Source organism: Strix aluco, chromosome 3 (assembly GCF_031877795.1).
Source record: "Strix aluco isolate bStrAlu1 chromosome 3, bStrAlu1.hap1, whole genome shotgun sequence".
NCBI lineage: Eukaryota > Metazoa > Chordata > Aves > Strigiformes > Strigidae > Strix > Strix aluco.
The window spans coordinates 81,010,948-81,034,658 of NC_133933.1; the positions used below are offsets into that span (position 1 = coordinate 81,010,948).

Sequence of the window (23,711 nt, forward strand, 5' to 3'; positions counted from 1 at the left end):
TCCAAAGAGAGAATTGACTAATATGGCAAAGCTGAACGGTCAGTGGAAACAATAATTTCAGTGTCTATCATCTACCATGCCACTAGTAATTCTATAGTTTTGTAGTGGAGTCATGGAGACTACATTCCTAAACAATTTGTTGAAGGAGAAAGCAGGTTCAGAAGACACAGATGAAAATGGACAAGCAGTGTGATCATGCATCTTACTTCCCCAGAATACCACCCTAAAGATCTTGGGTATCAAAATCCAAAAGCAGAATCTTATGGCAAGTGTAAGTGTACAATTTTTTGGAAGGAATTAGTAACTAATACCTACCTAAAATAGAAGTTGCTAGAAAGGTCCACATTTTGAAAGATTCTCAGATACCTAGCAAAATAATTCAAGTTAAAGGGAAAATTATTAGTTTAACCAGACAGACCCCAATAAGTCATTCAGAGGATCTCAGAAATTGAACTACATATAACTATTGACTCCTGCCATATGTTCCCTTCCTATCTTACTGTAATTGTTTTGACAGGTAATTCCACTAGAATGTCAGCATCTGGATTAAATAAATCAAATAGCCTTTTTTAAATCCAGTGTCTACTCATGTATATACTCTGTTTCTTTAGGCAGTTGTACATGAAGTTGTAGTTCTATTTTCCACATGTGGGTCAAATTCTCTAGGACTTACACAAGCAAACTCATAACAATACAAGAATTAAAGATTTTCACAGTTATTCTCAAAAAAATGAACAATACATATTTACTTCAACCCGTCATATTCTCAGAAGAAACCGCTGTCTATGAACAATAGAATTGCTAACATCATTGCTAACCTAGGTTAGAGAATACAGTCTGCTGCATTCTAAGAGGGGAGACTGAGGTTTTCAATCAGGCATACCTTAAAGTGAAAACTTTTTTAATAGTTATCATTGGCTTGACATAATACCTGATATCACAATCCATCACTTTGACTATTCACATTTGATACTGACTGAAAAGCAGTCTGTATATACCATTTGCCTGGTATTTCATAGAAGTAAACTTACTCCACCCTGATAAAAACATCACCAGGATGTAGTTGTACATTTCATACAAGGTTCCCTGCTGGTCAAAGGTTCAAATTTCTTTCTTCAAAAAAAAGTCACAGAAAGGAAAAAGAAGCTAAACTTACCAGTGGGTCTGTTTATCACCTTTTAAAACGCCAACATTCACAAGATTCTGACAGCACAGAATCATGTAACCTGTCCAGCACTTTTTGAAGGGCACAAAAGATCTCTTCATATGAGATCAACACGATGCTAGAGCTACTAACAAAAGAACAGTACCCCAAACAATATAAACCCATATTAGCATCACTTTGCCCTTGTAAGAACAATGTTTATATTGGATACTTCCTGATGCACATTTGTTAGGATGTAGCTTTGCCATGTCAGTGACATGGAGATGTGGACAAAAAGCTCTGAAAGACTGTAACAGTCTACCTCCCAGGCTAGAGGCCACAGAACTTGTGGCCCATTCTCCATTCTTCCACACTAATTTATCGACTAAGATAAAATGGCTTGAATTACATACTAACAGAAGGAAATCCATGACCAAAATTTCTAGTTGCAGTTCACTATTGCTTAGAAAATATTCGAAAAGTACACACTGTTTATCACCATAATTACCTGGCTTCATCAGGATGACTGACTCTTACAGAGTCATTTGGAATGTAGATCATATTTGTATCTTCTATTTTATATATTGCATGACCTCCAATATCTGCCATTTTTCTTCTTTTTGTTATTAACACAATGTAGTAGCCTTCTAAAAACCTGACAAAACCTGTTAAAACAGCATTAAAACGCTATTAGTTGGATGTCTGCATTGATTTGATCAAACATATTTAGAAAAACAGTATCAGAATTGTTTCAAGACTTCATAGAATTTGTTTGTTCTTAACATTATATGTATAATGTGCATATACATACACATACAAAAAATATACATACAGATACAGTCTTACAACTCACTCCCAGTAAGAGTTAATCAACGAAGTACAGTTTTTACTTTTTTTCCCCTTCCACTGTGCACATTTTTAATATTAGATAGCAGAGTTAAGACACTGAAAATTCAGAATAAGTTGCTGTCTACTTGAGATACTTGCATTTTCTTTTTATAGGACTCTCATTGTTTAAAGCAAGGCATATCCTAATTACTTCAGATACCAAAAGGTTAATTTTATAGGGCAAGGAGGGATCCCAATCTCTAATCTTCTTTTCAGGTTTATGTATTCTCTACTGAGCAGGGGCACAGAACAGCAAAAGGAGTTGAGGGTACTATAACACCTTCGTGCTCTCTCTCTCTCCTTAACAGCAGAGAATTCAAACCCCTGCCCACAGCAGCACCTCCCCCAAATTGGCCATTCAGAGCATCAGAGTTAATCCTTTCTATTTCTTCTCTCAGATACCAACACTTGACCCTGCTGAAGTCCAGAGGGCTAAGGAGGTAGAACAGGCAGTGTCTGGCTTTATTGCCTATAAAAAGAAGGTTTCTGAAGCCTCCACTAAGCACAAATCATTCCTTAACGATACAAGGCATAGCCATGCTTCTTCACTGAGTTTCTTCTTTGGATGTCTCTATTACATGTCATTAGGAAAATGCATAACAAACCTTTAAATAAAATACAAATTTATAGATTTGAGTTAAAAATAAAAATACATAAGCACCCCTAAACCCAAATTTGTTTCTAATACAGTATAGGCAGTGATACAGCAGTACTAAGTTTTAATAACTAATAAATCACATGGATTAGTTCTTGGAGGTAGCTGCTTTGATGGGTTGCTACTAGTAAAGAGCCTGAAACTCAGACACTGCTGCACTATCAACAAATATATTAAATGGAGGGGTGGGGCAACGCCTCACAATTCACATTTTCACTTGTATTTATATTCAGTTATTTTAGCTTTGCACTATAAATTAAAGAAGAAGGACGAGCAAAGCACACACTTTCCTCCCTGTCACTGCTGGAGGCTGCAAGGTGATCGAATGAACTGCAGTCTCTTCTTCTGCCTTATTAGCCCCCCTTGGAAAACTGCTCTCACTTGCACAAGGACAGGAGACCCCGCTGACGATAAGAAATGAAGTCTTCCATTTGAAGCAGCCAGACTATTGAATTTCAGTTGTTAAATAGCAGTCAAAGTTCTTCCTGTGTCCTCCGTGTACCAAAATCACTTACGTGAACAGCCTCTATCCTCTGAATTTCACCAAATGTTATACCAGAGTCTGATAAGGAACCTAGCCTTCGCCCTTGGCCTAGTTCCCTCCATTTAAAAGTGATCTCTACTTTTAAAAACTATATGGTGAACCAGAACTTAGCCTATCAGCATCCCCGTTCTGAGGGCACTGAATGCACTGTCCCTGGTTAATAAAATAACCAGATGTCCTGGTTCAGCCAGGATAGGGTTAAGTTTCCCCAGCAGTGGGGGAGGAAGCTCTAGCCGGGTTATTCATATGCCATGCTGACATCACGTCCAGGTGCCAGAGCCAGGGAAGAATCGGTGATCTGGCGGGAAGAATCGGTGACATGGGGTTGGCACAGCTGGGTTTTCTCTCACTGCTGTATTGGTACATATCTTGCTCTGTTCATTGTTATTACTGTTGCATTGTTGTATTAAACCTTTCCTTATCTCAGTCTCGGGGCTTTGTATTTCACTCCCTTTGTGGGGGAGGGGCAGTGGCCGCATGGTCTCAGACCCCGGCAGGGATTAAACCACTACACCAGAGAACAGACAAAACTGTCCTTTCCAATTCTACAAAAAATAGCCCTGTCCTCCGAACCTGAGCCAGGAGGCAGATATAAACAACCAGTTGCATTCTCTCAAAGTACATGTTCATACCGATATGATTAGATAGGATCAAGATGGAAGATGTCTAAAGCACACACTTTAAAAGTGCAAGACAATCTGATGATCACTAAGAGAGCATGTTACTTCTAAAAAAATTATCTAGAAATATTATACTATATAACCAATACATTTGTCCAGCTTCAGAATGGAAACTCTCCTGTACATATAAACAAACATACAATTGGGATGCGAAATTTTCATTGAACACAACCACTTTCCAAGTGAATATATTATCACATATTTAAATAGTGAGCAGTGATGGCTTGTGCAAAATACGCCAAAGCTGCAAGGCTGTTAGAAGCTTCTTTAGGTTTACACATATTATTAACGTTCTTAAATGAATAAGGAACATAAACCTCATCTGAGGAATTTCTGAAAAGTGGATCCATTGGTAAGTTTCAAAATGCTTCATGGGCAAAAAGAATGTAGAAGAAAGTTTGCTTAATCTGCCACTTTAGATTGGAGTGCTATTAATAATAATTTCTTATGTTTTGGTTGTTATGCAAAATTCTTTTGAAGTAATTGCCTTCTCTACCTCCTCTGCAGCTTTGGATTTAGATGTTCAAATGTATATTGATGCAAATAAAGCACAAAGTATTCTTGGGGGCTGTCAGAGACATTACCCATCAATATATTGACCTCAGTATCTGACAATAAGAAGTAGGGACTTTCAGATGAAGTCAGAAGTTATTAAATCCTTGAAGCAGTTCTCTACAATAACGGACAGCTGATCAGCATTTAAAAATTCAGTTGATAGTAGTCAGTTATACTTGTTCAAACATGAAAAAAAAAAAAAAATTTAAATACGTCACTGCAAAAAGTTAACCAAAAAGAAAGTTAAGTCATCTTTCTGAATAGTGTGTGATGAAGAAATAAAACCTAATAAAGAATGTCAACTTTTGTTTTCTTTTAAAAACAACATTCTGTGAGCTCTGGCATTCAGGAGGCCAAGTTCCATGTGATTTGTATCCTACAATCAGTTGAGTTTGGCGAGACCTTCAACCAAACTTCTAGAGTTTGGCTATTTTCTAGATCTCCCCCTTAGTGACAAAGAGACTACTTACAGCACAACTCTCACCCCTGTACTGGCCAACTGTTTTCACAAAATCCATAGAAACTTATTTATCTTTGAGAATGAAATTTCTCAATCCTCTTCAGCTTTAAAAAAAATAAATGAAATCACAGGGAGGCAGCAAGATATACAGTGCGACACAGTACACCTCACCTCCTTAAGAAATAAAAGATTTTATAAAACCAGACAAAACACTTACCTACTACACCAAAAGCAGAGACAGCTCGAGATAACCCAGAAGAGCCCTTCTGCCCAATCTTTGTTCTGTTGCCCAGGTCTAAACGGCCAAGAAGTTCCCTCACCTCTTGTTGCGTATACACATGCTTTAAAATGAAAAAATCACTTAAGTTACTGCTCTGGTAGTTAAATGTTATTTCATGTCAGAGAATAGTAGAATTTACTTAATATGCAATAAACCAAACATCTGCTCTACATCCTCTGTCTCCTGTCTCAGTCCTACCAACAAGTACAAGTCTTTTACACACAAAACTCACCATTCACTGCAATAGTCATGGTCACATGTGAATTCAAACATTTCTAAATCTTAAGTGTTAAGATTTTAAACCACAAACTTCCTGGAAAGGAATCAAGTCTTATTCTATTGTGTACATTAAAACTCTTGTTGCTGCTGTTTATTTTGCTTCAGATATGATATATCAGGAACATTAAAAATTTGGCTAAATAGTAATTAAATATATTTTGCACTTACTATTTCACAGCTGAAACATAACTTTAACTGAGTTTCACAGCTGAACATAACAAAACCATTGGGAGCATATACATAATAAACTGAAAAACTTGGGAAAATTTCATTAAAGTGAATGTGCTGTTTGGAGATCTTGTGGCCATGCTCATAATATAACTAGTCATTATCATGCTGATACCGTGTGTGTCTGACATACGAGGAGAGGCTGAGAGAGTTGGGATTGATCAGCCTGCAAAAAAGAAAGCTCCAAGGGGATTTTATCAATGTGTATAAATATTTGGTAGAAGGAGTAAAGAAGTCTGAGGCAGACTCTTCTCAGTGGTATACAGTGAAAGGACAAGAGGCAACGGGCACAAACTGAAATACAGGAAATTCCATTTGAACATAAGAAGAAGGTTTTTTACTGTGAGGATAGTTGAACACTGGAACAGGTTACCCAGAGACGTGGCGTCTCCATCCATATCCAAAACGCAACTGGGCACAGCCCTGAGCAACCTGATCTGGTTGACATTGCTCTGAGCACGGGTGTAGGACTAGCAATCTCCAAAGATCCCCTCCAACCTCAGCTGTTAATGACTCTATGATTCTGTAACATACCTTTGCTGAAACAGATTAAATCTGTAATATTTAAATCAGCTCAATATAGACAGTATTATTTGGAATAACTGAAAAAAACTGTAAATAGAGAGGCACTCACCTTATCATCAATTATAACCAAATCCTTTGGTTCAGTGCGATCTATTTTCAAGACACGGTATTTGGTTTCTGCAGGATTACTTCCAACGAGAAAATACCGCTACATTAAAAAAAAAAAAAAAAGTCAGATTATACAAGATAAAGCAGCCAAAACCCATTGTAACATAAGACATCAACATTGCCATTTATATAGTTTCTAGACTAGATCCACGTCAATTATCAAATATGTAATATTCCATATGGACTGTTAATAAACTATTTTAGACATCAGTACCTTAGGAAGGTACATTTGTATACAATCAACCTTTACAACTTAAAAAACCTCATTCTCTCCACTATACAAGGAGGAGAAAATTTAAAAATTGAAAAAAGGTGAAAACCTGTTTAGAGAGGAAAAAATACAACTTACGCCAGGCACTGTCCAACTAGGCTCTGCTCCAGCCATTACTGTCTTGCCATTTGCTTTGTAAAATTTAGCAGAAGCTTATACACACGTTTGAAACTTTTCATGATCTAAAACTACTGTTTCTATATTGTAGCTCACTGCTACTTCCGCCAACTAGTCTTTCCAAGTCCATGCTAAACACAGAAAAACTGCAAGTACTTCAGTACTGCAAGTTTTCTTCATTTTTATTTATATTTGCTATGATAAAATTCTCACCAGTGTTCTTCCACAACATTCAAGTTTAATTTGATCAGCTATGCTGGTTAAAAATATTAGGTTTTTAAAAAAGACTAGCTTTATTTCTCATTTAAAATATGAAAGAAAAACCACAGATAAACATATAATGGTTCCATTTCTCATTTAAGGGAATCAAACTGTAAATTTTTACATTTAGAGGAATTAAGAGTAAGCACAGGTTGCAGGACTGACTTGCTATGAGCAGCTCTCATTTTACCAATACATTTAATCAGTGTGGTGCTACCACACAGCAAGGTGTAACTCATTAATAATGCTCAGCCTAGTAGGAAAGCAAATTCATGTGGATCTATGCAGCCAGCTCTTAACTTTAAAAGTCACATAGATTTAAGATGTGGGAGAGAAAATCAATAATAACATTCGCACAAAACTCAGAATTTCATAATTTGTATCAATTAGATGTTAAGAAACTTCTTTAATGTCAAAATATTTAAGGTGAAAGAAAAACTTAAAGCCCTCTTCAGCTTCCTTGAAATCACAAAAAACATCTAGATAGTCAGTAAGCTCTAAAAAAGAAAATAAAATACAGTTATAAAAGGAAACACCAACTCCTGGCTACCGAGTGGCAAGTTTTGCTGTTTACTCCTAAATGATAGCAAAGAAGGCCCTTCAAAGTCATACACCACTGCAGCACTCCCTCATGGAAGCTTTTGAGGCAGCACTCTGGCACAGGGAACTGTTTTCTACTTTTTTTTTAGCAGTGATGTGCTGCTGTGCATAGCCCAGGCTCCCCAGTCTGCCCCCCTCAGAGTACCCTCCATAGGAGATCCCCTTGCACCAAGATCTGCGTTTCCCAGCAGGGAAATCATAACGACAGGGAGTAGGTTGGAGCCCCCACTGCGTGGCACTGAATGGCACAAAGGTGGAGGATGGAGCTCTTCTGCTAGCATCACCCACCAAGGGACACCAAACCACCAAGACAGACACTTGCTTAGACCATGCCTTCATCCCACCTTTTTCTTCATGTGGTAGAAGGTGAATGGGCAGAGGGATATATCATATTAGTTTGTAATACACAGATAAGTTAGTTTGCACTTTAAGAGTGTTGCTTCTCTATTTGTAGAAAATTGTTAATTAATTAAAGCTAAACAATTTTAAGTAGTCCATAACACTACAATACAGCTCAGTGATCTCCCCCCAGGTCCAGCTCATTAAATGAATGTAATTTTTTCCCAAAGTGACACCTATGGTTACCAACAAATTATCCTTAATAAAAATAGAACAGTACAACTTTAAAGATGCTTGTCCAAACAGCAGTTGGGACCAAAGACCACATTTAGAATTGGAACATGGCACATGACACACAGGAAGAGAAAGAGGGAGAGAGGTGGATATGGATATAGAGTTGCAAAGGCTATTACTAAGGAAGTTCAGCAGGATACTTCTCCATTTCCATTTTAATAGACCCGATAAAACATGTGGAAGTGCTATGGAGGAATGCATCACACAGATCAGCTTGGCACCTGCTGTAGTGAGCTGTGTGCAGCTACAGTGCCAGCTTTAAGTGCTGCTGCTTAAGATGAGAAGTAATTGTAGCTGCAGACTATGGTAGCAACCACCATAATGAATGGTAGTTAACAAGCTCTCTTTGACATTCTTTAAGAACTAATTTACGGGGATTGTTTTAAGTTAGAAAGCTAGGCTGTGTAATGTATTAAGGAAGGTCTGTTGAGAACAGCATCAAAACCCAGCATCAATGGACTTAAAGAAGCCACCTTCTTAGAAAACCAGGGAATGGAAAATGTTTAGCAATGGGAATCTTACCCACTGCCTGTTAGAGGATATTCTTGTGGAAGTAATAAAGAAGGAAACATCTGCAAAAACTTTTTAATTTTCCTCAGAACTAGGAACCCAAAATTAGACTGCAGCTTGGGAAGTTTGCAGGACTGACTAACAATCAATAACCCCAGAATTACTTGAAAAACAGCATGATATGCCAGCTCGTATTCAACCTTCAAGATCTGAAATGAAAACAAAAATTATATGAAAACTAACAGTGCAAAAATTAAACAAAAAAAAAAAAGACATTTCAGCATTAGCTGCTTCTGCTACCTAATTTATGCATCTAATGAATAAGTAAGTCTGTCTTACTGGATGATATGGAGCACAAATAAAACCGTATCAGTGACATGTACCGCAATTAAATTTGTCATCACATGAATACTAGGAAAGAATAAAGAAAATTACTGAATCAACACAACACTAAGGATGTAACATCAAATAAATTAATTTCTGAGGTTGTAATATAATTGTAAAATTAATCAAAGCTAAAATGTGCTGTACTGTTTGCAACTATTTTGATTAGCAGAAATCATTACAGCAAAAGAAATGAGAACCCACAGGTAACCCACAGAAACCTTTCTGGGAGTTTCTATTCTTATTCTGTTTATTACTAAGTTGAACTGAATAAATTGAAGCATTTTCCAAGTGTCTCAAACAATTCCACTCCACAGCAAAGCCACTGCATTTAGATAAATGGACAACCTTGACCAATACTTTCTTAACAAACAGTACACAAGCAAAAACTGTGCAGACTTCCTCACAGTACTCTGCCAAAGTCCTTCAACCATCACCTTAGATGAAGCCTGATGTTTCCAAGTTTAGTCTGCCCTTGGCCTTTGCTAAAACTTGTTAACAAGTACACTTTACCAACCGCTCAGGGCACCACGCAGCTATGAGATCCGGACTGAAGCTTAATTTATTGCACAATTATCACTAAGCAACCACAAGATAGTAACAATCCTAGTCTCTTCCACCTGGGACTGAGTTTTAACCAAAGCAATCTAATTGAAAGGCTTTACACCCTCTTTTATCAATCTTTTGATTCATCCAAACCAATAAAAATAGCTTCTTCTAAAAGGAGTCTAAACAAAATTAAAAACTTCTTACCGCAAATTGTTGTTTATAATGGCAGGATAATAGTTCTGAAATCAAACATTCTGCCCACAGGTTTTTTTTTTTTTCTTTAAGAAGATTATTTCTTAGAACTCCTGATGTAAAACCATGATTTGCTTCTCTGTATAGACTAATTATCATTAAGAAATGTTAGCACTGTAAAGAACTTATTTCACTCATCAGTTAAAAAGCAACACACAGCTTAATCAGCAGAAAAAGTGACAATACACTAAAAGTTACTTGACAAATACAGCAGTACACTAATACAGCAAATTTTTAAACCTGCAAATAGCATAAACACTTAGGAACTTATACAAAATGCTTGCAAGAGATACCTGTGGAGCCTGTGGATATATCTAAAAACAGGAAGCCCTAAGGGTGGGTTGACCATGCCCAGCTGCCAGACCCCCACACAGCTGCTCTCTCACTCCCCCTCCTCAACAGGACAGGTGGAGAAAATAAGATGGAAAAGGTGATGGGGTCAACATAAGGACAGGGAGATTGCCTAATATTTACCATCACAGGCAAAACAGACTTGATTTGGGGAAAATTAATGCAATTTATTGACAATTAAAATAGGTTCTGATGGTGAGAAACAAAGATAAATTAAAGCACCTTTTCCCCTGCTCCCTTCTCCCCAGGCACAGCTTCACTCCCATCTCCTCTGCCTTCCCCTTGCCCTGAGCAGCGCAGGGGCGTGGGAACTGGGGGGTGGTGACCAGTTCATAACAGTTCCTCTCTGCTGCTCCTTCCACCTCATGCTTTCCCCTGCTTCAGCATGGATCCTCTCCACAGGCTGCAGCTCCCTCAGGAAATATCCCCCTGCTCCAGCATGGTCCTCCCCAGGGGCTGCAGGGAGTCTGCTCTGGAGCATGGAGCACCTCCTCCTTCAGTGACCTTGGAGCCCGCAGGGCCGTTTCTCTCTCATTTTTCCTCACTCCTCTCTGTCTCAGCTGCTGCATAGCACTTTCTACTGTTTCTCAAACCCATTATTACAGAGGCACCACCATCTCGGCCGAGGAGCTCAGCCGTGCCCTGCGGTGGGTTGGAGCTGGGTGGAACTGGCTGTGTCCAGCATGGAGCAGCCCCAGCCTCTCCTCACAGAGGCTGCCCTGCAGTCCCCCAGCACCTGGGCACCTGCACCCAACACAGGAAGGTATTTACATGCTAGTCACACTTTCTGTCAGACTAAAGAAACACACTGGGTTACCAGATGCGAAACCTTCATGTGAACACTGACTTTGGATCAGGCACACTATTATCTCTCTGCTTTAATTTATGCTTAACCTGGAAGCGCAATGGTAGCTGTCACCTGCCATCAAACCTCCACCCTCCTTCACAACAGGCATAAAGTTATGCAAGAAAAAGCCTCTTCCTCAAATTTTTGTGTTAGTTTTAATATGTACTGAACTTGACTGTAGATCAGAAATCTTCAAGGCATAAACAAGATACTAAATAGGGTTAAAAAAAACTATAGGTTCAGCCTTTTTTCTCTACTACACCAAAGAAGGGGAGAAAAATAATTACACCAAGATGTAAGGTACAGCAAAAGCTCTACTATGTTCTTTCTTTCTATAGAACCTAGAGCAATTCAGGGAGTATCTATCTTTCATAAAAAATGGCAGAATGACATGAAGAAATGAAGAGATGATAAGGGGCAAAGAGAGATACCTGAAAATAGCAAAAATTCAGTTGACATGCTGTCTGCTTTCCATAGTTTATTGAAACTCTTCAAAAGAAGCTCTTTCATGACGAGAAATTTTAATAATATGCCCTGCCAAGTACCACTCTCAGGGCACACACGAATGGCCACCCACTCTGCATCCTACAGCCACAGCATTTGGGTAATTCCCTTTTGTCCCAGGGCAACCAAAGCTTTTTTGTCCCAAACAGGACTTTGCTCTTGCTGCTCCACTGAGGGGTTCCTCAAGATTCTCCCTTCTAGTTTTCAGCTAAATCTATTAATCATCAATCTATACATTTTCCTTTACCCAAATACTTCTCCCCTCTCGAGCATCTATTCTGCTGGAATGTTTTCAGAAACATTAGTAACTGGATGCCTTTTCAGCACTCACTTCAATAGACTAAAATCTTGCTGTCACTTTGCTCCTCCCAAGACATCTCTAGCATCTACGTTACCTCACTGGATCTTCTCTGGACCCATTCCTGGTTGAATTCTTATTTCTTAAGTGAATATGGACAGAAAGTATACACAATATACCATACAAGGTCTCATTATAGAGATACATGAGTATTTCTCATTAATGACCATACCACAAAAGAACACATCTGCCTTTTTCAGAGTTGTGCTTCAGCAGCAGCTCAACCTCCCACCCCTTCTTCAGATAAAACACCCAGATCTTCCTCCTCCCCCTCTACTGCTTCTGAATTGATAAACTCTCAACAAACTTTTACTGGTGTGTAATCTATCCTAAGGTGCACAAAGTTTCATAGTATATCATTCTATTTCAAATTATTTATTTTATCTACTCCTGAGGGTCATCATCATTTCTTGCTATCTTGTGCTCTGATTATCCTAATTATTTGCAATATTTCAAAACTCTACTAAGAGCTGACCCACATTCTGGGCTAAAAACATTACTGAAAATGCTGAAGTATATCAGTCCTAAAACCATTACTTGGAAAAAAATCAACCCTGCAAGATGATTCCTTATTCACTCCACACTAACTTCTCTACTCACTTCCTTCCTTCCATTAGCAAAGCCAGAGATTTTCCTTGTGGTGCTGCACCTCCATAGGGGATTTGGTTGTAGATGAAGATGTGCAAAACAACCAGGTTGATCTGATAGCATCTTTGTAAGACTAGACTGCATTTTATGTCATTTACCTCAATTTTCAGTTGCTTTCCTACAGAAAATTATGTACAGGACTTCAGAATGGATTAAATATTTCATTTGTCATGTTCCAGTCACAACACCATCCTTGACTTGAATGACTTGAAAATATTTACAGTCATTCCACTGTTTAGTATGCCTACATCTTCAGATGTGCATGTTGAATAGAATTAATTTTATTTCTACCCCAATACTGATTGTTCCTTTTTTCATAACCTCATTCTTCTTAGTCATTTTATCTTCACCCCTTGTTCAGTACATTTGTACTCATAAAGTAAATTCTTACTTTAAACAAGGAAAAATACTCATTTATTTTTAGGGCCATAACAAACGTTTGAAAATAAAAAATAGAAATAGAAAATACCTGTTTTTCTTCATCCTTCCATTACATTTAAATACATCAATTTGTGACCATTTATCAACAAACTCCTCATCACCACTCCATCCAGAAAAGTGGATTCACAACAAAACCAAATCGGTAAGAGTATCTCTCTCCTGCTGATCTAGTGACTACATGATGACATCCAGAACAACACAGGACAAAAGAAATAAAACATATGTCACCAAAACAACTTAGGCAGACGTTTGAAGGCACATCTTTCACATGCAGCACGGTGCTACCACTTTTGAACTTTATTTTTGTTCTGCCTGAATAGCATATACCCTTCAAAACTTGTGGTGTTCTCACCACTGCTATTCCAGCAAATATCTGCCATACTCATAAATGGTCCCACATACACCAGTTGATCAGTTTCTCTATTTTATTGCCCATATATCTGGCAGTATATCAAGACATTTAAGACAAAAACTGTGCTTTCCTGAGTTTCACTAAACTCCTTCTCTTGTCCCAACTCCATCCTCTGCTCCATTACATCATTGCCATTCCTGGAATGCCATTACAGAGGAAATAGGATGGTCAGCCGAGAGGGGCTGTCTTCTGCTAATGAAACCATTTCAGAGAGACCAAATTTCACAGCCACTTCTAGCTAGAAAATTATGATAGCTAATGGTTGCCCAGTAGGCTGATCACTACTTTCAACATTTTTAAATGCATCCGATAACCATCTGTATAAATCAGTGCACTTCATACTTCACTAAGTATTCTGTAGCTTTTTCTGTGAAATCATCTTCTACATTAAAGTTCCTCCAATTTGACCACAAACTACCTTTAGCATTAAATAAGCAAACCTTGGTTTTGTTAATATAAAAACGTTCAAATTATTTTTTGAAGAAATTAAATTAAAAAAACCCCAACAAACCAAACCACATAGTTTTCCTTGGGGAAAAGGACAGAAAAATCTACAGGTAATTATGCTAGTCACATTGCTTAATAACCTTGTGCAAGTCATTTGGATACTGTGGAGATGGGAGACTGTAGAAGAACCTGATTAGAATAAAATAATAGTAATTAAGCCTTGTAATATCCTGAAAGATAGGCAAGTGATATGCCTTTGTAGAGATGGCACAAATTGACTTGTTCAATGTCACACCGCCTCTGGGGAATGATAATTTCCCATGAACTAACCTACAGCTTTCAGGTGGGCTTCATTTGGGGGATACACAAAAGTTCTATCTTCTCCTGAAGAAGAGAGGAAAATATCTTTTGTTTCTTATTAGTCATATTGCTGAAATATCTTTACTGCCCTCTGGCGTGCATTTCAGCAGTAAATATACGCATAAAATGAAAGATAATTGGCATTGATCTGAATATGACTATCTCAGTTCATTTTTCTGACTACTTCTAAACAAGCCTTCACCTTCCCAGGACAAACAGGAGATACAATTCACATCTCCATGGTATTTATTGACCCAAAGCATCAGTTTAAAAGGTAGGTCTCAGCAACTAAATATAAACGTTAATAGAAATATAGAATTTTGCTCTGTTGCTTCAACTGACACTGTGAATTCAGTTCTCCTCACCTCTAGGAGTCTTTCTTATTTGACTCCAGTAACAGTAGCAGAGCCTTTCCTGTTTGACTTACATAATGCTACTGTATTCTTTAAAAAAACCCAAACAAATCCAACAACCAAAAAAACCCTCTCTAAACCATTTCCACTTTCTCATCCACATCATCTCTTTCTGCTTTAATACAGAGGGGTTTTACAGGAATAACCAGTATCATCAGTGGAAACTCCACTGTTTCTCCCACTGCTGACAACTTAAGTCATCCCTTCCTTGCTCACTCAAGGTCTCCACAAGGAATCTTAGGATACAGTTTCATGTTACCCTATACTTGATATAACTCCAGATCCCACGTGCTTACATTGTATCTAGCAAGCGTATGGCCTTAGGGAAATCAGAAGATTAACCTGAACCAGGAGAAAGTTATTCAGCTTTATGTTTGGGTGATGCTTCCATCATATCAGTGACTAACTGTCACAACTGGTGGCTGCATGATTGTGAGATTTTATGCAAAGGAGGCTGCATGAGGGGTACCTCGGGGAGAGGAAGTGGGAACTTTTGTCAGCAGCCCAACGTGACACTGAATCAGCAAATTTCCCTCTCAAATTCTCTGTGACTTGATCAAGTCTGAAGTCCAGTTTTGGGCTCCCCAGTGCAAGATAGACATTGACATACACGAGTGAGTCCAGCACAGAGCTGCCAAGATGATCAGGAGGACAGAGCACATGATGCATTGGGAGAGACAGAGAACTGGGTTTGTTCAGCCTTCAGAAAGCTCTGGCAGAACCTTACTGCTGTCTGAAACTATCTAATGAGAAGCTGTAGATAAGACAGAGCCAAATTCTTCTGAGGGTTGAACAGTGCATGGACAAAATGCAACAAATGGAATTTTGCATGTTTCAACTTCTAACTAAATATGAGGAATTTCTTCCCTCCCCCCCCCCCCTTTTTTTTTTAAACCATGAGGGTAGTCAAGCACTAGAACATGTTGTCTGCAGAGGCTGTAAAATCTGCCTATTTGGAGGTATTCAAAACTCAGCTCTACACAGCCCTGAGCATCATGCTCTTGTTGAAGCTGCTTTGAGTAGGGGGCTGGACTTAGATATCTCCAGAAGTACCTTCCAACCTACAGGAATCTGTGACTTTTTTAAGTGCACCAACCCTTTTCAAATAATTACTCCAAAATCATTCCTATAGCATTCTTCCTTTGGAAAAAAAAAGGCTAGAATTTGCATTTTGAAACTCAAAGGACTGCAATTCATGGTAGTATAGCATACTTTTTATTTTTTGGTAAGAACATATAACCATACTCAGGGAAAATATTCCATTTACATCCCCCACAAGAAGTGACTGAAGAAACAGCTTTGAGACACCATTACTCAGCTGAGATATTTCAAATGGCACATGCTGATCCACAAACCGCTACCTTTCATAGCTGATCAAAACCATCTTGCATCCTGGAGTGATCAAGACTGCTGTATCTGCCCCTTACTGAATCCTAAGCACAGCAAAGCACAGGCAAACCCACCCATTCGGCCAAATACTCCCACCAGCCAGATGTGACTGTGGTTCCTGAACTAACAGGATCAGCTTCAGAGACTTAGAGAATTGTAGCTAGCTGACAGAACCCTAAAGCGTAATATTGTCCCTGTGCACAGCATGTTGCCTCTCAGCAACTGAGCCTTAGAGCTCAGAGAGAAATAAGCCAGATATCATGCATGCCAGTCACAAAAAGCCAAATCTCAGCTATCTGAAAAGTAGCATGAGTTGTGAGTCAAGAACAACTAAATTCAGTAATTCAGGACCTGATTCAGGAATCATACTTCCCCCTTGCCCTCCTCCCATATAGCAATAATTTAGCTGAAAATAAAATAACAATGCTTTCCAGCAATGCTGAGAAAGATGCATTAAGGCAGCCATCAAAATTCCTTTAGGCATAGGTGAAAACAAGTAACATTCTGGAAAGCAAGAGTAATCTCAATTTTTTTAGTTACTGGTTCCAATAATTCTGCACGCTTTAATCTGCCATTTTGGTTCATTTTCAAGAGGCTGCACTGACTTCAGTGTATAAGCTATCTTTCTATTATCACTAGAGGTAACACCTGAACTTAGAACTAGAGCAAAGTGTTGCATTTAAAGCCATGGTACCTAACTCTACCCAAAACTCCCTCAAGCGAAAAAAACAAATATTTTGTGAACAAAAATATTTGTACTGTGAAACTGTGAAACAAGAGAAACTACACAAAGACATCTGATTGGGAGCTAAAAGATGATAAACACAGCGGTATTATCTCAAGTTATTTACATCAAGAATCGGATTCTGACTCAACCGGTAGTACGCTCATCACGTGGCTAAAGAAGCAATTACCACTCAAACCTCCAACCCACTTTGCCCATGGCAAAAAGTACTCCGAGTAGCACACCGCTATGTTTTTTGCAACAGAATATTAAAGAATGCTAAGATTCTTCAACAGCTGACTTCCAGAGGTCAGACAGAAAACTCTGGAAGTTGCTCCACAAGCCATTCAGCCCGTGAGTACTGAAATCTCTGAGAAGTAGCAAGGCAGGGGTGGTAACCACTTCAGCCATCCTGTTTAGATCCTTAATTCAAATCTTAATTCTGGACAACTCCAGCTGTCCAGTTTGAATCCACCACAGCATGAGCCAGCACTGTTAGCCGGGCCGAGCGACAACAGCCGCACAACCAGACAAGCCGGCGGCTGCGCAAACACCGGCAGCGGCAGCAACGTGGGGCTGAAACTCTCACCCTGAGAGCCGGCATCACCCATGCTGCCCCGGCTGCCACCCCTGGGCTCGCAGCGCAGGTCCCAGCCTTGTGTACACCAACAGCACCTCGGTCACAAACCAGCTCGTCGTTTCTGTCACAAGGCCCAGACACGGTGAAAACAAGAATTCTAAAAAACTTTCTTTTTAGTTATATGTTTTGGATGTTTAACCAAAAGAAAAAAAAAAAAAAGAGAGAGAGAGGGGTAAGGAACGGTTTTTTGACAAGCTGCAGGCAGCCAAGCCAGCACGACAGGGGAGCAGGGACATCCTCCCGCTCTGCCCCACGCGCGGCGCGGCAGCCCCCAGCCCACGGGCCATCAGGCGGGCTCCTCCCCGCCCCCCGGCAGCGGCGGCAGCGGCGGCGGCGGCGGGGCAGGCGCTACTTACAGCCCTGGTCTCGTACAGCACCAGCTTCTGCACTGAGCTGATCATGGGGGCGGCGGCGGCTGCCGTCGGCATGGCGGCCGCGCAGGGCCCGGGCCTTGCTCCGGCCCCGAGGCGCGGCGGGGGCGGGAGGGGCAGGGGGGCTGCCCACCAGCCGCCCAGGGAAAGGCCCAACTCCTGCCGGAGGGGTGGGGGCACACACCGGGGCTGGGGACCGGGGACCAGCCCCCACAGCCGGGACGGGTGAAGGCCGGAAGTGCCGCCGCGCCACCGCGCAGGCGCGCCCACGGGCGGGGGAGAGACGGCGCCTGCGCCGCCGCCTGAGGGGGCGGCGGGGCCGCGTCACGCGTGGCCGCTCGGTGACGCGGCTCCCGGCGCGGCGGGGTAGGGTCCCCTGGACAGGCGGGGCGGCGGCGCCGTCAGCCGCTGCTCCCGCCGGGCCGCGCTCGGTGCGGGGTGCGGCGGACGGGTCCGCCCGCAGGGTCAGCACCAGGAACAGCTCCCAAGTCCCGCCGCGCCTCCCTGCGCGGGGCGGGGGTCGCCGCCTTCATCCTCCGCCCCAGGGGGCGGGGCGAAGGGGAGGGGGCGGTGCCCTCCCGTTGCCCGGGTTACGGCGGTACACAAGGCGGTGGCGGCGGGGCGCGCGCAGTGGCTCTTGCGCCCTCACTCTGTCCCCTCCCCCCCCACTTCGCTCAACGTAAGTGACCCCCATTTTCCCCACCCCTCGTCCCGTCCCGTCCCTGAGGGAGCCCGTCTCTGCGCCGCCGGGCAGGGCCGTGCTGGCGGGCCGGAGGGGAGGGTGTCTGGTTCATTTCTTTGATTTGGTGGGAGTGCTTTTGCAATTAGGAAATTGTCGCTCAACTGTAAAGGTTTGAGAAAGAGTGAAGCCACTGAAAACGGCAGGTAAAGTTCCCCCAGTGAGTTTCCATGAGAGAAATGGAGGGTTGGTTTGTGTGTGTGGTGGTTGTTTTTAATATTAAAATACTGTCCCTATCGTTCAGAAGGTCTTATTCTGAAAGTGTCAGAGTGTTTCAGTTTGATGTTTCAAAAGAAACTTTTTCAGATTTTCATCCTGAAGTAGAATTTTTAAATTAAAAAATGACTGGGGTGGGTGAGGGGTTGAGACTTAAGTGGCCCTCTAAAGAAAGCGAGGTTTTGTTTTGCCTTCTTCAAACGTGCTTCATCAAGCTCCTCATGTTTTTGGACTCCCTTTGTTTGAAAGGCCCACACATATTTTGCTCCAGTTTACCTTAATTAGAAACTTGTTTCTGTCTTACTTTGTTGCATAGTGCTGGACGTGCCATCTCTTGTAGTCCTGGAAGAGCTGGGATTTATGTGAGGATTACAGAACAGATCATGAACCATAATTTAATTCTTCAAAGCCTTATTCGTGTACCTAGCTGCGGACACAGCGAGTAGTTCCACTGACTGTGATGGGGCTCTTCTGTGCCTGAAGCTCACAAGTGAAGGTCTTAGTAGGGCCATGGTCTGTTTCAGGGACAGAGAGAAGTTACAGCTGTGTGGTAACTGGAACAGGAAGGAAAAGGCCATGAAATAACTACATGCTGTTTAAAAAAGAGCAACAGGCAGTTTGGGAGTCAGAAGTCATTATGAACAACCATACAGTTGATAACCACACAGCTGGGGATTGGGGGTGGTTCCGACAATCCCTTATTTTTCAGAAGCAGCTCTTCTCTTAGTAATGGGTGCATTGTGTCTGTTCTCTAAATGCTGCTTCTTCTTTTACAAAGCAGTTTGCCTTGTATCACATTATTATTCAGTTCCATTTTTAAGTATGTGTCATTTTACACATATGTAAGCTACTGTGTTTTATAACAAGCATTTTTTTTTCTCCCAGTCTTAAGATAATATATGGCTTCACAAAAGGAAAAACAAGCTCAGCCCTTTGCAGACATCTTCGATGAAGATGAAGCTGAAAAATCCTTTCTGTTGTCCAAGCCCACTTGCTTAATTATCCTTGGAAAGCCAGTAAGATGTCTGATAGAAGTTCTTTTTTCGGATATTCTGCTAACAATTTTACTTTTCCTGAGCATAAAATACTCATTGAAAGACAATGCAAAAAACATATATATATATTTTCATCTGAAATCATTGCCTTCAATAGATGCTTCAAATTAATACAAATTTTAACAAAGGGTTGAAATTACACAGGCCTGGTCAGGAGGGCAGGGAATTAAATATTCTATTTTTATGATCATATCTTTTATTTATATGACTGATGTGTAGAGCATCTGTCTTAGTTAAGATATATCTGTTAAGTTAAAAATATAGTGCCGTTAAAGCAAAATCAAATACTTATATTCTCATCACACCTGTAACATGTAAGGTATGAGCAGACTGGAGTCTTTGCTGTTAACTGGCAATGTGATTTATTTGTGGTTTTTTACTATTTTTTAATCACAAAATTTATCAAGGGCAAACAGACTGTCAGAAAAGGTCTTCTTGTATGTCCTTGAAAAAGGGGCATAATCCTAAGGGTAGAAGATGGTGAGTTTTGCAAAGTCCCATTCAGGTAGCTTAACTCTTAGAGGCCTCATTACTCTTGGATATGTTGGTTCCTCATGATTCATGTAAGTCATAAAAAACATTTTGTCAGTATCTAAACCAGATTTGTGGACTAACAAGGGCAATTTTTACATATTCATTGTTTTAGTCAAAGAATACTATCCCTGTGTATCTTACTCAGAAACAGCTGAACAGCTTTGCGTCATAATTTGCTTTGAGACTGAAGATAATAAATTTCAGTCCTACAGAGTTTCTCATAGGAATTTATGGGCAAATCATAGATGAGTTTTAGATAGAGTTACTCAGAAACAAAATCAGTATAATTACTTTGGAGATCATTAACTGCAAAGGGCAGTAACAGTGTATTAGCAATGCTAGGCAGCTTAAAATAAAGGATGGTATTAAAAAGAGTGTTCGTGTTTGCCCAGTGCATAACTCAGAGGCCCTAATCCTGATGGTAGCTTTTAATTGCTTTTAAAATATGAAAATATATTCTTTATTGTGTAATATGTTTGGGGTTTTTTTCCCTTCTGCCTGTTTTTCTTTTAAATGTGTATTTTTCATTTTAAGGGTTCTGGAAAGAAAACATTAGCTAGAAAACTAGCACAGATATGGAAATGCATTTTCATAGAAGGTAAACATACACTATATGCATTGGCTTCATAATATCTTTTGGTTTAGAATATCCTTGTTGTTCCCAGTAATTCAAAATGTGCTGGTTTTGATTGCAGTAAAGACTACTGATAAAGACCAAGCAACCATTTTGCCAGAAATGCAATTGCTGAAAAATGGCCTTTTAGTTATAGAGAGGCTTAGAAAATAACTTTTTTTTTTTTTTTTTTTGAAGGGGATATACATGAGACATAATAATCAAATCTATTCCAAATCCTGTAAGGTGATTCATGTGACCCTTCTGGTTCACATGGAGGCAACTCATTCAACTCCAGATTGCACAGAGATTTTCCAGTACAGACCATGAAAAAAACAGGAGGATCTTTCCTTTCTGTTTGTACAGTGCGTAATACAAGGGGGGGGATGTATTCCAGGAAACAGAAGTGTAGCTTTTGTATCAGTATAATAATAGAAGGAATTGGAGCTGGCTCTTTGAGATATCTAAAACAAAAATATCCAATGGCTTATTTCAAAAGGTGTAATTAATTTCTCCCACCATGCATTTACCAAAATACAAGATACCATTTCATTTTCTAAGCTATTCAGTTCGATTTCTGACAGTCCCTCTCATCAAAGATTTTTGAAGATCTGTAGAGTAAACCCTGTTATAATAACATTATCTTATTCCTTATCAACACATTGCTAGAGATTTTTTTTTTTCATTTCGAGGCATCTCAGTAAGAAAGTAGGTTCCTACAAAAAACAATTAAGTCCCTTTTTTAATTTGTCTTAATTTAAATCCTTTTAAATTTAAATATTTTGTCAGCAGTAACTAAAAAAAATTTTTTAATCTATAATTATTTTAAAGGCCTGGTAATATTTTTATATCTGTGCTATTGTAACTCACAGATCTTTATTCATTCACTTAAGTTTTATGAAAAAATAAGACTTTTCCACCAGATTTGTCCTACCAGTTTGAAGGCTAATACAATCTTTTTAAATAGAAGAAAAGAAAGCACATAATAACCTTAACTATGAAGCTATTCTTGAGTCCTTCTTTGGAGACACTGAATTATAAATCTGATTTTATGATATATATGTGTACAGTTGTTCTGATTATGAACTAACTCTTTATATATCGATTTTCATTACATTTTTTCTTTCAAATGTGCCCCTGGTATTTTTCATTGTTCTAATAAAAGCTCTCTAGTGGACAGCATAACACTTCATATTCCTGTGAATATTTAGGGTTATTTATCAAATGAAGTATCTTTATCTTATTTTGAAGATCTGGAAGTATAATATAGTAAAATTCAGTTTTAATAAAGTGCTTTTTTGACTTATGTAAATATAGAATTTTTAATTCATAGGATTGTCTAATAAATAATTAATACCTGGTCCAAACCATAGGTCAGACCAAACACAAGGGACCTTAGGAATGTACTTAAGCCAATCCACACTGTTTGATTGTATTTAAACCATTATTGACAAATGTCTATCAAATTTCTTTTTAAAAATCTCTAGGCAGTCTATCTCTGTAACACAGTCTTTGCCATTAGAAAGTTTTTCTTAATGACTGATGTAAATCACACTTACTGAATTTTTATGCCCTATTTCTAGAGGATTCAGAGAATTATTATTTTCTTCTTTTGCTCATGATATTTCTTTTCATGATATCTTCTTTTGTGTAGTGTACCCACACATGGGTACACATACACATTCCTTGAACTTTTGCTAATAGGCTTTTTTCATTTTCCACATAAAAAAAGAAACAAAGAAATTCAACATAATTCAATAGTCATAAACATAATCAATTTAAGTTTAGTCTGGAGAAGAGGAGGCTGAGGGGAGACCTCATCGCCCTCTACAACTACCTGAAAGGAGGTTGCAGAGAGCTGGGGATGAGTCTCTTTAACCAAGTAACAAGCGATAGGACAAGAGGGAATGGCCTCAAGTTGCACCAGGGAAGGTTTAGACTGGATATTAGGAAGTATTTCTTTAGAGAACCAGTTGTTAGGCATTGGAATGGGCTGCCCAGGGCAGTGGTGGAGTCCCCATCCCTGGAGGTGTTTAAGAGTCGGGTTGACATAGCGCTTAGGGATATGGTGTAGTTGAGAACGGTCAGTGTTAGGTTTGGACCAGGTGATCTTCAAGGTCTTTTCCAACCTAGATGATTCTGTGATAAATAAACATGAATAATATAGCTCAGAAAGGACCTCTGGTGGTCATTGAGCCCAACTTTCCATTCAAAGCAGGGTCAACTAGAGAAGGTTGCTCAGAGCTGTCTCCAGCTGAGTCTGGAATATCTCCAAGAATGGAGACTCCACCACCTCTCTGGGCAACACTTTCCAAAGTTTGACCGTCTTCATGATGAAAAATTGCTTCCTAATTACCCCATTGGAATTTCTCATGTCTCTACTTGTGTCTGTTGCTTACTGTCCTGTCGGCACTTCTGTGAAGACAGTGGTTCTGTCTTTGTGCCTTCCCAGCAAGTAGTTTTAGACAGCTGTAAGAGCTGTCCTGCTTTCTCCAGGCTGAACAAGGCCAGTTCCTTTGGCCTCTCCTAGTACTTTCAACACTTCTAATCATCTTGGTGCCCTCCACTGGACTCGCTCCAGTGTATCAATATCTGTCCCTCTCTGCATTAATTTTTTTTAAATAATGCAAGATAGAGAATTTTTAAATAGGAAAGGTGTTCACAGT

General features: G+C 39.8%; 2 protein-coding genes across 2 annotated transcripts in view; one reads left to right on the forward strand and one right to left on the reverse strand.

Moving 5' to 3' along the window:
• Nucleotides 1-18,117, reverse strand: part of FIG4 (FIG4 phosphoinositide 5-phosphatase) — a 77,349-nt gene extending 59,232 nt beyond the window's left edge. Inside the window, exons 1-5 of the mRNA XM_074819357.1 lie at nucleotides 17,874-18,117; nucleotides 6,348-6,446; nucleotides 5,144-5,267; nucleotides 1,653-1,809; nucleotides 316-366 (exon numbers count right to left, since the gene is read on the reverse strand). Coding sequence (XP_074675458.1) covers nucleotides 316-366; nucleotides 1,653-1,809; nucleotides 5,144-5,267; nucleotides 6,348-6,446; nucleotides 17,874-17,945 — 503 coding nt within the window. The 5' untranslated portion in view covers nucleotides 17,946-18,117. The remainder of the gene's footprint in view (nucleotides 1-315; nucleotides 367-1,652; nucleotides 1,810-5,143; nucleotides 5,268-6,347; nucleotides 6,447-17,873) is intronic.
• Nucleotides 18,118-18,458: 341 nt separating this feature from the next.
• AK9 (adenylate kinase 9) overlaps nucleotides 18,459-23,711 on the forward strand; it is a 77,434-nt gene continuing 72,181 nt past the window's right edge. Inside the window, exons 1-3 of the mRNA XM_074820550.1 lie at nucleotides 18,459-18,567; nucleotides 19,729-19,859; nucleotides 20,967-21,030. Coding sequence (XP_074676651.1) covers nucleotides 19,743-19,859; nucleotides 20,967-21,030 — 181 coding nt within the window. The 5' untranslated portion in view covers nucleotides 18,459-18,567; nucleotides 19,729-19,742. The remainder of the gene's footprint in view (nucleotides 18,568-19,728; nucleotides 19,860-20,966; nucleotides 21,031-23,711) is intronic.